The following is a 13,186-nucleotide window of genomic DNA, read 5'->3' as shown; positions in this document are numbered from 1 at the left end:
ATCAACAGCTTCATAGAAAGCGATACAAGGTGTATGGAACAAAGGGTGGAATAAATTACATTAGCAGTTAACTTTCTTTACAGTTAATATATATCAATAAATATCTACAAAACATTTGAGGCTTTGACCAGGAAGCCATGTAAAATAAACTGTAGTCCTACTCTTTTTCTTTCTTTCTTTCTTTTTTTCTTTTTTTTTTTTTTAAAGTCAAAATAGATCTAACTGATGTTAACTGTTTCACAGCAGGGGGCTCGTTCTGGTTTCACACTGGTGTCACTGTTGATTTTGGAGGGGGGATGTGATCAGAATAAGGACTGTCACTCCTCCCGCCTTACAACAGGCTACTGGTGCTAGGAGAACACTTAGCATTTCCATACTGTCCTGCTTTGCATTTTCAAAGCACTGGGGAGAGATGAGCTATTCGCCATGGGGCTCATCTGAGGCAAATGAGACAATATGATCCCGTGGAAGAAATGGGAAACTCTGGGGGGAATGGGAGAATTTGTTACTGGATATTTTTTGCGAAAGCAACTGAGTGTGTGCAGTGTCAGAGCTCCTCGTTCCCAGTATAAGCAAAGGTTCCAAGGTTTGATAGACCAGGGAGATGAGAGCCCAGAGGTCTTTCCTTTTAGTCCTGTGTGTGCTGAAATATCTTCTTGGTATTTTTTTAACTAGCTAGTCTTGAAAAAGCTCTGGTTTCTGCTGGTCGGAAACTCCCCAGTGGTTTCTGTGTCTGTAATATCTCTGTCCATGAAGCTGTGGCTTTTGTGGAGGTCTCCAAACACATGGGACAGGGGCATCATTGGCAGTGGGGCTCCTGGTCCCCAGGGGCTGCAGGGGCAAGGCTTTCCCTGTGAGAATGGCAATACAGATGAATGAAACCAATTTTTCCTCCAAAGCAAGAGGAAAAGGGGGTGATTGGAGTGAGGTGTTACTCCGTGTCCAAGTGAAGGGTATTTTTTGGCTGAGGTTGCAAATACTTGTTGAAGAGGGAGCAGGCACCTCCCGGTGTTGGCTGTGGAGCAGCAGCAGGGGAGAGAGGCAAGAGTGGAAAACTCTCAGATAGTGTTGAAAACCTCAAAGCAGTCAACCCACAGAGAGCTTACCCTCAGAGACGTGCTGGGTGAAAATACAGCCAGACAAACACTCCCGGAGAAGTTTCTAAATTGCAGGAGGAACAATTTTATAGCAAAGAGGTGACAACATCCTGGATTTGCCTAATTTCTGCAAACACTTTTCCTTTTAAAACAAGTCTCCTGACTGCTCAGCAAAACTCTCAAAGCTGTAATATTTGGGGTTTGGATTTTTTTTTAACTTCTCTGAATTTTTTTTTTTTTTTTTTTTTTTTTGGTAACAACATGGAAAAGAAAATGAAGCTGTTCTGAGAAAAAGCGGGAAGAGAAAGAAATGGGGAGTGGGGAGAAAATGAAGGGTTTTCAGGGGGGGAAAAGGTAATCTCTGTTTTTCAAACACCTTCCCATAGCAGAGGATGCAGCCAGGGCCCGGGGAGGGAGCTGGGGCAGCACAGCATCCTTCAGCCGGGCTGAAGGAGTGCCCCAAGCACCGTGGTGATGGAAGTGACGGATCCTCGTTTGGGTGGTTTGGTTGCCAAAATCCTAGCGCTTCCCTCCATTCTCTTACGCAAAGGCCAAGGAAAATAATTGCTACAAATCGTTGTAGCTCATCACGCTTTCATGTCTGCTACACTTTCCTAGAAAAAATAAACTGTCTTAGAAAGGCAATGGAGAACTGTAAGTGTACTTAACGGGTGTCGTTTTCTTTTGCCTCTGTCCTTGTTTAAAATCATACTGCTATAGGCTCTGGGACTTGCTGTAGGGTAGCAAGTAGCTTTTTCCTGGCTGTGCTTGGATGCCTGCAGTAAATTCTATCAGTTTCACTGACAAACCTTACCTGCATCACCACTGAAATTATCATTTCATTAAAGTCACTGGCAAAAGTCCCAATGACTTCAAGACACCCCATAAATCCCAAGTTTGCTGGGACAGCCCCGCCTTCTGAAATGTGCCGGGAAACACAAATATATTTTATTGATCATAAATATTTTGTTGATATTAAAAATTAATAAGGGATAATTTAGAAAGTACAGCTGGGACAGGTGGAATTTGGTTTGTCAGAACAAGCCAGACAGGCAGTGTCTGGAGCAAAGGGTAAGTGGGATTGGTGGAGATAACGTAGGTAGATCAGATCAGAATGCTTTCTTGTTGGTAAAATTAAAAAAAAAAAAAAAGATTCTTGCACTCTGAAATCTTTTATGTTGTGTTGAGTAAGATACTGATGAGAAGGCTTTGGCAAAGCTCTGAGTGCCAGCCAAGGACCTAGTTTTCATGGAGACAAATAGGGACAAATTGTTGTCTGTGTCTTGAAGTAATCCCACCCAAAAAATGCTGACATACAGGAGTAAAAGTGTTCTTCCATATGATCAAATAAAATTCTCCCAAAGAGTTTTTTTTTGTAAAAAATACGATTACTTTACTCATCTAAGCGGGTTGGATATAAACATACTGATGTCTTGGAGAATGTCGCAGAATACACCCTTGCATAGGATATGAATTATAGTTGCTCTTAAGATTCATGATTTTCCAATCAGCTAAGTACGTCCCGCTTGTTACTGGGTGACCTTGTGGAGATATAACTACAGCACATGCTGCTGAGAAGTCACTTGCAGGAAAAATTGTGGCCTTGTATCTCCTCGGAAACAAATGCTGGAAACCAGTCTTGCCAGACCTTGAGTTTTTGAAGTGGACAGTATTGTAGGATTAATTATTTGATACTTTTCCTGATTAGTATATTTGTTATGAGTACTTCTGTTAGCATTTCAAGGACTTAACTACAGTGTATCACAGTGTCACTCAAATATAATTAAGGCTCTCTTTCTGTAATTGCATAATTAAAAAGCTGTCTCACTGCTGGTACAAAATCTTCTGTCTCTGCCCTATGGCAGCTCAGGTTTCCAGAGGCAGCACCATGAAACTCCAGCCCTCCCTGAAATACTTGGGGAGAGCATGTGAATGGGTACATCATCGATACCCTGCCGTGTCCATTGGACCTTCTCTGATAATCCCTGGGCTCTTGCTTTTTCATCCCCACTTGCTTCCTCCCCACTGGTCCATGTCCCGTACTCTCCCCAGGTGGAGCACAGGCAGGGCATCCTGCTGGGATTTAATCCCTGGGCTCTTGCTTTTTCATCCCCAGTTGCCTCCTCCCCACCGGTCCATGTCCTGTAAAATTACCATGTCCCGTACAGGCAGGGCATCCTGCTGGGATTCAGGCAGGGCAGGTCCCCTCCCCAATGGTTTCCCCAGGGCTTTATTGCTGTGTTGGTGTGACTACACAGACAGGAGAGAGAAGGGATGGAGTGACTGAGCCTTCACCAGTTCGTTTTTTTTTTTTTTTTTTTGACCTTTTAGTGCTTAGAGTGAGAATTGTTCAGCTTCCCAAAGCAGATGTATGGCTGTTTGTAGGCTGGTGTTGAAGTGGCTTCTGGCAGGAAGGGGTTAAATTCCTTTTTATTCGTGGTGCACTTTTGGAACAGAACTTCATGACCTGGCTTTTTTTCTTTTATTTTTTTTTCTCCCCCTTCCCCCCTCCCAAGTGATTACACTTTGCTGCATTCTAAGGGAGCGAAGGCATTTGTGTCTCGGGACCGTACTCTACCAGATACTGACATGTTCAACGTCTCCTGTGGCTTACCAAACACATCAGGGATGTGGACCTCCCTCTGTTTTCTCATTATGCCAAATAATGAAATGTGGAAATAATTCTAATCCTTTCTTCTGGTTGTGCTGTACCTCTGAAAATATGATAAACTCAATCCAATTAAAAGTCATTACCTCTACAAGGCTCAGTCTCTATCTATAACCTTTGTTTTATAATTCACTCTGTTATCTGTCTTCATTATAATTTGGTAGAATAGTCATCTTTTATTACTGCTTTCTGTTAGAAAGAGGCATGTGATTTCCAGTGCTACTTTGTGACACATCTCAGTTTAAAACAGTAAAGGTCTGCTAATGAGTAAAAAGAAGTTCAGTTACACTGATTTATTACATCAAGATAAAGTTTCATTTGCCTTGATTATAATGCTGTAGGTTTGAGTAATTGTTTTGATTTTAAAATGTTCTTTTGCAGCAATAGTTTTTCAGCGTGTCAGGGACTGTTAAAGTGCATTACCCTTTCTATCTTACTCCACCTGATAGAGACTTAGTTAAATTTTGTTCCCGGTTAGTATTTCTATATGTAAGTGGCTGATCTCTCAAAATCATACTTAACCTTCCTGTCCTGAGTTTTCTCCGAAGCAGGTTGGCTTCTTGTGCCATGTCAGTGTGAGAATATATGTCATGTTTACCATTATGGCAATCAAACAATGAACAAAAGCTGGTTCTTCTAACCCATTTTCCTCCCCCAGCAGTGACCAGTACTCAGGGCTCAAAATTTCGAGGCAGATTATTTTTTTTCCCTTGGGTCTACTCCATGCAGAGAGTCACTAAGGATGTTAGTGAGTGTATGTTAGCTGCTGCAGCTCTGCATGGCTGAAACATTTTACTAAGGTACAAATTAAAGCCATTAGTTAAGAGTTTCAGCTTCCTTTGGGCTGCCTCCCAGCCGGCGGTGGATCTCTACCAGCACTTTGCTAGCAGCAAATCTGGCCCTCAGTTTATCAAACCCTACAGCTGGCATTTCCCTCTTCTCTTACCCCCTGCTCTGTGTAACCCAGAAAAGATTTTGAAAGTCAAATATATATTTATTCCATTGAGGAAACTTTATCAACCAGCACCAAAGTTTATTGGCACTAGCTAGTGATATAATGGGTAGTTTAAACCCTGCTAACTGCGAATAATTTTTCAGCGGTGTTTATGATTGCAGTAGACTCTTAACAGACCAGAAGTACAGATAACATAAATATTTCTACCAGAGATGATTGTACTGGAACTATAAATAAAATTAGACTTAACTTGTAAATAAATTCAGTGCGTGCCAGCCAACATTTATAATTCTTTGTTGCTGCATGTAATACAGTAATTTATATGGAAAGTGCACAGGAACACAGGCAGCCAAATTTTGCTTTTCAGTTATGCAGGTGCAACTTCCCCTGACATCAAGGAGAGTGGCTCCCGTGCAAATGAAAGTAGAATTTGACCCGTAGTCTCTCAGTGCTGGACCCTAATTAAAAGCCAGCGTCTGGTCCACATCAGATGCTTTTGACTGTGTTACTCAATTAGACATGAATGACACTAGACAGAGCACCAAACGCTACTAGTTATTGTAGGGGCTGATAGTGAGAATTGCCAGAGCCCACGGGCAGGTCCCTGTGCAGTTACTATATTATGGCTTTGCTGGTCTAGTACCAACACTTGGCAATGCTGAAATCATCCTGTCTCAAAGGCCTTGATGCTCTAAAGTGTGTGTAACTTTGCTTCTTGCTTGCCTGCAGACAGGTTTCTCCCAGACGCTCGATGCTTGGTGCCCACCCTACCCTCAGGAGCTCACTTCTGCTCCCAGTGTGAGCCTCTTGTTTCAGGGCTATTTCTTTCTGCAGGCACAATAATTTAAGAAGCCAAAGCTGCTTCCTATGGAGGGGAGCTTTTTCATTTGTCTTGTAAATTATCCGCACCTCTGGTAGTGTTGTGCGTCTTGAAATGAGGCACAGACACAAGCTACCGGCAGCGCTGAGCCCTTCGCATGGGGTGCTCTAGGGGTGACCCACACCGAGCTCCCTTTTCACAGCCAACAGTACAGCATGGTGAAAAGTTGGTGATTTTTGTGTTTCAGCCCCAAAGCGTGCTGTGCTCAGGGTGCCTTTTTCGCCTGCCTTTGTCTGCGCAGCTTTTCCTACAACTCCCTCTTCTGCCGGCGCCGCAGAAGGGTTTGCTCGGTGCGGGGAGGCTTTGCCCTCTGCAATCCCCAGCCTCAGCAGCACGCAGGGAGAGCTGAAATCTGGGCACCACATTTCCCTCTCATTTCCTTACATTAGCATCAGCCTGAAAAAATTCCAGTGACTTTGGCTAACTCCAGGACAGACACTGATCTTATTTATTCCTTGGTGGAAGTCTAAAGGAATTACTTTGGATTTAACAGTTGTGTAAGAGAAATCAGTTTGGCCTTCAGGGCCAACACACGGGTCCTTTGGTCCCCCTTGCTCTTGTTGCGTGGTCTGTCAGTGTGTTTTTCAGAGTTGGACCTTTTTGAGTGTGTTCAGGACAGGTTTGGTTTCCCATATTTGTGTTAGGATCAAGTAATATGATACAAAAACATTACCCCTCAGATGCAGGAATATTTTGTGAAAGTATTTTCCCCTGGTAAGTGAAGCAATGATTCAAAACTGCTTCAAGCGCCGTGTTTATCTCTACTCTTGCTTGTAATCTCTTGTGTTGTACAACCAAACTTTCTAAGTGCAAACCAGTTTTTCTCTCCCCTGTTAGTTTTATGATTTTTTTACCTAACTGGGAATTAATAGCTCTATTCTGTTTAGAATCTTATCTCATTTGATTAGCTCTGTCTGATGCTTTTCACAATGGGGTCCCGCCTGGGGCCCCCAGGCTGTGTTACAGGACAAATAATAATAAATAATTGTCATTAGGTCCAGCTCCACAGAACAGTTCTGTGAATAGGGAGCGGCACAAACCAGTTTCAGGTACGTTAACTGATAAAATGTTCAAGTAGAGTAAATGTAGCTCTTGGCTGGAGTCCCGTCTGAGCCTGGAGATAGTAACCCAATCTCTGCGCGTTTCTAAAACCAAGGATCCTTCTCTGCTTCTCCTCTAGAGGACGTTATAGTGACTCCCTCCGAGCCGTGACTACCTGGTGTGGGACTGTCAGGTGGCTCCCATTTTACTTCACCACTGGCTATTTGCTCCTTTTGAAGCTAATGGGTTTTCTTCTCTTAATTTTCTGCCTTTCCTGACCTCCTGTGTTGTAGACTGATGTGGATGTATTTTGTAATCAATCAGTCCCTGCCTGTAACAGATTTTTTTTTTTCTTTAATACTTGTTCAAACAGAAATTCAGATAAAGGTGTCCCATTTGTATGCAACAGGAAATGCCTGTCTCCTTTTCAGATATCCCTGCAAATACTCCGTGCTGATTTCCTCAGCGCTGAACAGAAATGCGAGGTCAAACAAATATAAATGCTCTCTGGGCTCTTTTAAGGATCCGATTCAGGGCTTTGTGGTACATTGAGGTCCACCCTCGCCTTAACGCAGGATCACCCGGTCCTGCTATGTTCCCTCAAAGCCTTCGTTATCACATCCTTGCCAAAAGCTCATATCAAGCACGGTCAACAGAGCTAGTGGAGCTCAAAGCTCCTGACACACAATAGACTTCTCCTGTCAAACCAAGCAATGTCTTTCTGATGTCTTGTCTTTGGGTCTAATGGTCACCTTTCTCACCTTTGAGAAGTCAAGCAGGCATGAACCTGTGTGTATCTTCTCATTGCAAAGAGCCACTTCCCCATTTATCTCAGTTCTTTATCCTGCTCAGAAGGTGATGGCATTAGAAACAATTCTGAAGTAGGCTCTCTAGATGCTTTTGCTTCCAGCCTATCTCTTTCATCCAGAGTTATCAGCCATCCAGCTTATGATCAAGTCACGGATGTCCACATGCATGACTGCAAGTGCAGAGAACGGGATTTATGTGCTAGAGTGTTTATCAGTCAGTCACTGGGGGAGTATATATCCTCAGGCACAAACTGCCTGAAGAAAGGGAGAATGGGTACGTTTCTGTTAGGGGTGGCTTTGGGTCTGGAGATGTGGATGCAGGCTGGTGGAGAACTTTGTGTGAATGTTGAACTGAAGAACGCCCTGAGATGCTGGCACATCCCCTCCATGTGAGATGTCTCTGTGTGCCATTTCAGCTGCAGAAAGGCACAATTTCGTTGACTCTGTGGCCCAGGGTGCTTCTGAAAACAACACGCCTTGGCCTCACTAGCACTTGCAGCCAGTGGAACGCGGTTTGGGCTGCATTCAGCAACCTCTGCCTCCCTCAGTCGTTAGTGCCTCCCACCTAATTGCTCTTGGAGAGGAAGAGTGCGCTGAACTGCTAAGAAACATCCAAATGGAAGGAAGTCCTCTCCTCCTCCCAGTCCTGCACAGAAGCCCTCTTGGTCTCGAAATGACCCCAGGCCCCCGGAGTTACAGAGGTAGCTTTGGCACGTCGCTCTCCCCTCCTCATCAGGCACATCCCCAGCACACAGCCACGTGGACTCTTTCCTGCTGGCATGCAGGGTTGTGTCAAAAGTGCAAACGCAGGTGTCCACCCTGGTCTTTTAGTAGCAATTAACCTTTCCCCCTGGGTTTCCTTTGAAGCTTGCTCATGTTTTTATTGTAAAATAGTGGTGAAGAATTTTATGGAGGCTAAATATCTAAGCTTCCACATTACCTAATCTCATCTGTTCCCTTATCAGGGGCCTTGATTTTATGTCATCCCATTTCTAGCGGGGATAATTACTGGACTTTAAAGAAGCCATCTTGAATTTCAAAACTGCAATGCTATCTGTGTGAATGATTTGCAGCTCATGGGGAAAATGATGCTGAAGAGCACTGTCCCTGGGTCTAATTCTAACCGTGCGAAGATTTTCTATCAGTCAATATCCCATGGTTTTGCCAGAAGTCCCTCTGATCCATGTGGGTGTAAATTTTAAATTTAAAGGGAATAGTCCCACACCCTTTGAAAATGAAGACCAGATCCTGGTTCATGAAAGTTGATTTTAATATAGCTCCTTCTATCATTAATTTCACAAATATGTCTTAATGGCCTTCCTGTCTCTTGGTCAGTCGTAATTCAACTTCGTGTTTATTTTGAGGTTTTAAAATATATTTTTGCTAGAATCCGTGGCTATTTCAGGCAGAATAATATTTCAGTAATCTGTTTTACCCACACTGTTAGGGCTTTGGGGCATATAGGCGTATTATATTTTCCAGAGCTTTCAAACTGAAAGCCCGTGTTTAACGACGACATTGGGTGTGGCTGCTGGAAATCAAAGGAGGCACAATAGACCCAGCAAATGGACTTGTCTCCCTGCCAGCCTTCCAGAGGCCAATTTATCAGCTGCAGGTTTGACCCTATATGGCTAAAAATGAGTTTAGCCAGAAGGACTGAGATAAGTATAACCGAGGCTTTTTGAGTCTGCAAGAGAGAAATCAAACTGGACTGTCCCGGGGGGAGAAGAAACATCTGCAAAGCTGTGCTTGCTTGGTATTTAAGGCTCTGCTTGTGCTGGTGGGCTGGTGCTGCTGGGGAGTGGGGCTGAGGAAGGTGGCCCTTTGGGGAAAAGGCACAGAGCAGGTCATTGCTCTCTGTGAATTAAACAATTTGGCTGAGCTGCTTTGTTGTTTGGAGAAGAGTGTAGCGTGGCTGTGGGGCACGGGGAGAGCCTTGGTTTTATGGAGCAGTGCTTCGTGGGATGGGGACCACAGCAGCAAGCATGTGAGATGGGCTTTTTAAGGAGTTTGAGTGTCAATCACCCAGCTGTCATGGTAAATCCATAGGATTTAGATGCCTGAAGTTTTTTAAAGAACCCTTCCAGTGAGCCATGTGCTTATCATCATCCAGATCACTTTCCTTGTGTGATTTCTCTTCCTGCACCCCATGTGTATACATGGGTTAGGTTTTGGGTGGTTTTTTTTTTTTTTTTTCCTGTTTCAAAACCAGCTGAAGTCTTTTAGGCAGGGCTGCAATCTAAACAGCTGGGGCAAGACATCTGAATGGGGACGAGCCTGCCCTGGGTGGATGCAGCAGCAGAGTCTGGGGGATGCTCAGGAGGTGTGGACCAACCTCTCTTGCCTGTCCCCCTGCACTGGAGCAAAGCCATGTTTGGGGACAGCAGCAATGCCAGGGTGCAGCAGAAATGGCTTCTAACGTGGTCCTTTCAGTGCAGGGTGAAATGAAGGGTGACATCCAGGTGGAGCTGTGTCTCCACCTTTTCCATGTCTTCTTTCCTATCCCCTGGAGTCCAGGTTGAGTTTTGCTGTGGACAGGAAAGTATGGGCATGGTACTACATGCCAGCACTTTTATGGGCTCTTAGAATCATAGAATGGTTAGGGTTGGAAGGGACCTCAAGGATCATCTAGTTCCAACCCCTCTGCCATGGGCAGGGACACAATCTTTGCTGAACTCAGCCCCACTGAGCTATCACAGGCAGGATTTCTGAAGCACAAGCGATGGAAAATCCCTCTGTGTGTCCTTCTCAGCTAACCCTGTAGAGTCAGTCAAGATTTTTCTACTTCTCATAGCGACAGGTATTAGAAAAGTGACAAACTAATCAATATTGGGTTCAATCGTTAAAGTGTGGGGAGAGCCTGCCAGACCAGAGGCCGAGGGAATGGGTAGCTGAACTTTCTTGTGACATGTATGAGGTCATAGCCAGTGCCACATAAAAGAAAGAAAAACAGTTCATGGCTGTGAATAAATTGCTCACAGATGAAGAATCCAGTTTGCCAGTCATGTGATGGGAGCAATCTATTCAAATGATTTGTTATGTCCCAGTGTTTGTCTTAGGCAGGACCAGAAGCATGAAAGTACAGATATAAAACTGTGAGATAATATGTAACAAAGATGTGAGAGATAATGGGCTATGACCAGTTTCCAGTGGAAAAGGCATACGGTGCTAATCTACCATGGATAGTTTCTTAAATGAGCAAGAAATTGAAAGAACATTTTAAAGTTTCCTGTTTCTTCACTGAAACGGAGTCGTTCTGAACGCCAAGCCCTGCGTAACACTTTAATTTCTGGGCCAACCATATTATGCAAATGTTCTCATACTCTGATATTAAATACCCAATCTCTCAGCTTCATTCCTTGGGGAACAGCATTTTTGCCACTTATTTAGGTTAGAATTAAGTGGAATGAGTTGCAGTGTGTAGGAAAAGTATGGTAACATTAATAAAGTTAAATGAATGTAAAGAATTAAGAAGTTTTTTGGTTAGTTTGTCTTTTTGCTCCTTTTGCATGGATTATTGGGCTGAGTACTGTATTGCTGGTGCAGCTCAAGCCTCTGCTGAAGTCAGAGTTTTTTAACTAAAAGGAATTTACAGTCAGCCTTACATTTTCAGCTGTCAAAAATAGTGAGTTTTATTTTTTTCTTCCCCCCCCCCCCTTTTTGTTTGCTGGCGGAGCCCCAGAAATGAAGGTTGGGGTTTTTTTTAATGTGTTTTGGATCTGACCCAGGTTTTTTTTTTTTTTTTTGCAACTGTAAGAGGAGAAGGTTCATGTTCTCTATAAGGTGCTGCTTGGATCCTGAACTTACTTTAGACTGTTGCATTTCTTGGAGGTCAATGGTAAGACACTGATTTACATCAGCTGAAGTTCTTGCCAAGAGTTGTGTGGTAGGCTGGATCCTTTCCTCCAAAGACTAATTGGAGGCCATCAAACTTAATTTTGGCTACTTTAGGTTCAATCTGTCTCTCTGAAAGACCAGTAAAGCTTTCCTGCTTTTCACTTCACTTACTGACCCAGGTTTTTTTTTTTTTTTTTGCAACTGTAAGAGGAGAAGGTTCATGTTCTCTATAAGGTGCTGCTTGGATCCTGAACTTACTTTAGACTGTTGCATTTCTTGGAGGTCAATGGTAAGACACTGATTTACATCAGCTGAAGTTCTTGCCAAGAGTTGTGTGGTAGGCTGGATCCTTTCCTCCAAAGACTAATTGGAGGCCATCAAACTTAATTTTGGCTACTTTAGGTTCAATCTGTCTCTCTGAAAGACCAGTAAAGCTTTCCTGCTTTTCACTTCACTTAGATTTCAGTTGTAACGTATAATGCTGGCTTTCAATTGTAATTTCAAAGAGTATGCGATGCAAAGCGCTATATCCGGCCCAGATTGGACAATAGGGTGTGCCTGCTTATACATCTGTATGTAATTCCCTCGCTTGTGTTCCGTGATGTAAACCACTTTTGATGTCAGGAATATTAGGAAACACTGTGTACCCCCAGGCCTACGATAGGGAAAAGGCTCAGCTCCTTCCAGGGTGAGGCTCTGCTGCAGGACTAGTGATTGATGAAGGTGCTACCCGCCTACCAAACTGTCCTCTCCATTTCACGTGCAGGCTGAAAGGGTTTCATATGCAAAAATCTGTCAGAATATTTCAAATCCTACTGTTTGGCTTTATTTTCCAGGTGATGAATGTTTGTATGAAAGCTTTCCTGAACTTCCTTTGGAGGAAGTGCCAGAAGCTGATGGAGAGGCTGCAAACGTCCAGTGTCCAACATCCGTCAGCGTTCAAGAGCCGTCTTCTCCAGCAACCTCCAACGAAGCTTTCACGCCAAAGGAGAGCTCTCCTTACAAGGCTCCCATATACATTCCCGATGACATTCCCATTCCTTCAGAGTTTGAGCTCCGAGAATCCAACGTACCTGGAGCAGGATTAGGGATATGGACCAAAAGGAAGATTGAAGCAGGGGAGAAGTTTGGCCCTTTTGTAGGAGAGCAGCGGCCACACCTTAAAGATCCCAGTTACGGTTGGGAGGTAAGGCACTTTACATTCTTTCGCTCTGTTGAACTCTCTTGTGTGTCTATAAACACAGAAATATTTGCAGAATTTGAGTCCTCTCCTGCAGCAGCCAGGGGTTATTTTTGTGCGCTGAGACTGCTTCATGGCCTTTCGGGGCTTTCTGGATAGAAAAAAGTGTAAATTAAAAAAGAGAAAAGAAAAGAGGGAGGAATTATTGTTGCTTTTTGTGCATGAAATCTGAGCGGATATTGGCAGGTGATGCCTCTTTTAAGGAAGGAAAGGCAGAAGTTGCAATGTTGGAGCACTTCTGTACCATTTTTAATTTGCTCTTGTGCGGTCCTGGGGTATGTCTGTGGGCAAAGGATTTGCAAAGGACATCACACTATCTATTTGAATAGAAGCTGAGTGCTGCTTTCAGTGTTGTGCATTGCCACTTTCTATCAACAATGGTTAGAACTAAAATCCACTAAAATCTAGTCTTGTGTGGCTAAAATTGCTGCTGCAGAACCTTGTGCTACTTGGGGACGTCGAAAGCTGGGGGCTTGATCCTTCATTTTAATGGGAATTTTGCCTTTCGGTGAAAGTCTCTCTGGATGGTGGTGTCAAACCCAGCTCACATGGGGATGATGTGGCTCATGTTACTCCTACAGACACTCTGAGAAATGTTGCTTTTCTTCAAGAAGAGGTCAAGGCCTCCTTGGGCGAGTACCACGGTTGCCTCTTGCTTT

General features: G+C 43.8%; 1 protein-coding gene across 1 annotated transcript in view; it reads left to right on the top strand.

Annotated features, from left to right (window-relative positions):
• Positions 1-13,186, top strand: part of MECOM (MDS1 and EVI1 complex locus) — a 401,603-nt gene that overhangs the window by 154,102 nt on the left and 234,315 nt on the right. Inside the window, exon 2 of the mRNA XM_014938837.1 lies at positions 12,124-12,473. Coding sequence (XP_014794323.1) covers positions 12,124-12,473 — 350 coding nt within the window. The remainder of the gene's footprint in view (positions 1-12,123; positions 12,474-13,186) is intronic.

Source organism: Calidris pugnax, unplaced genomic scaffold (genome assembly GCF_001431845.1).
Source record: "Calidris pugnax isolate Ruff unplaced genomic scaffold, ASM143184v1 scaffold52, whole genome shotgun sequence".
NCBI classification, from domain to species: domain Eukaryota; kingdom Metazoa; phylum Chordata; class Aves; order Charadriiformes; family Scolopacidae; genus Calidris; species Calidris pugnax.
The sequence above is the reverse complement of the archived record's forward strand: the minus strand, read 5'-3'. Positions and strand labels throughout refer to the sequence as shown.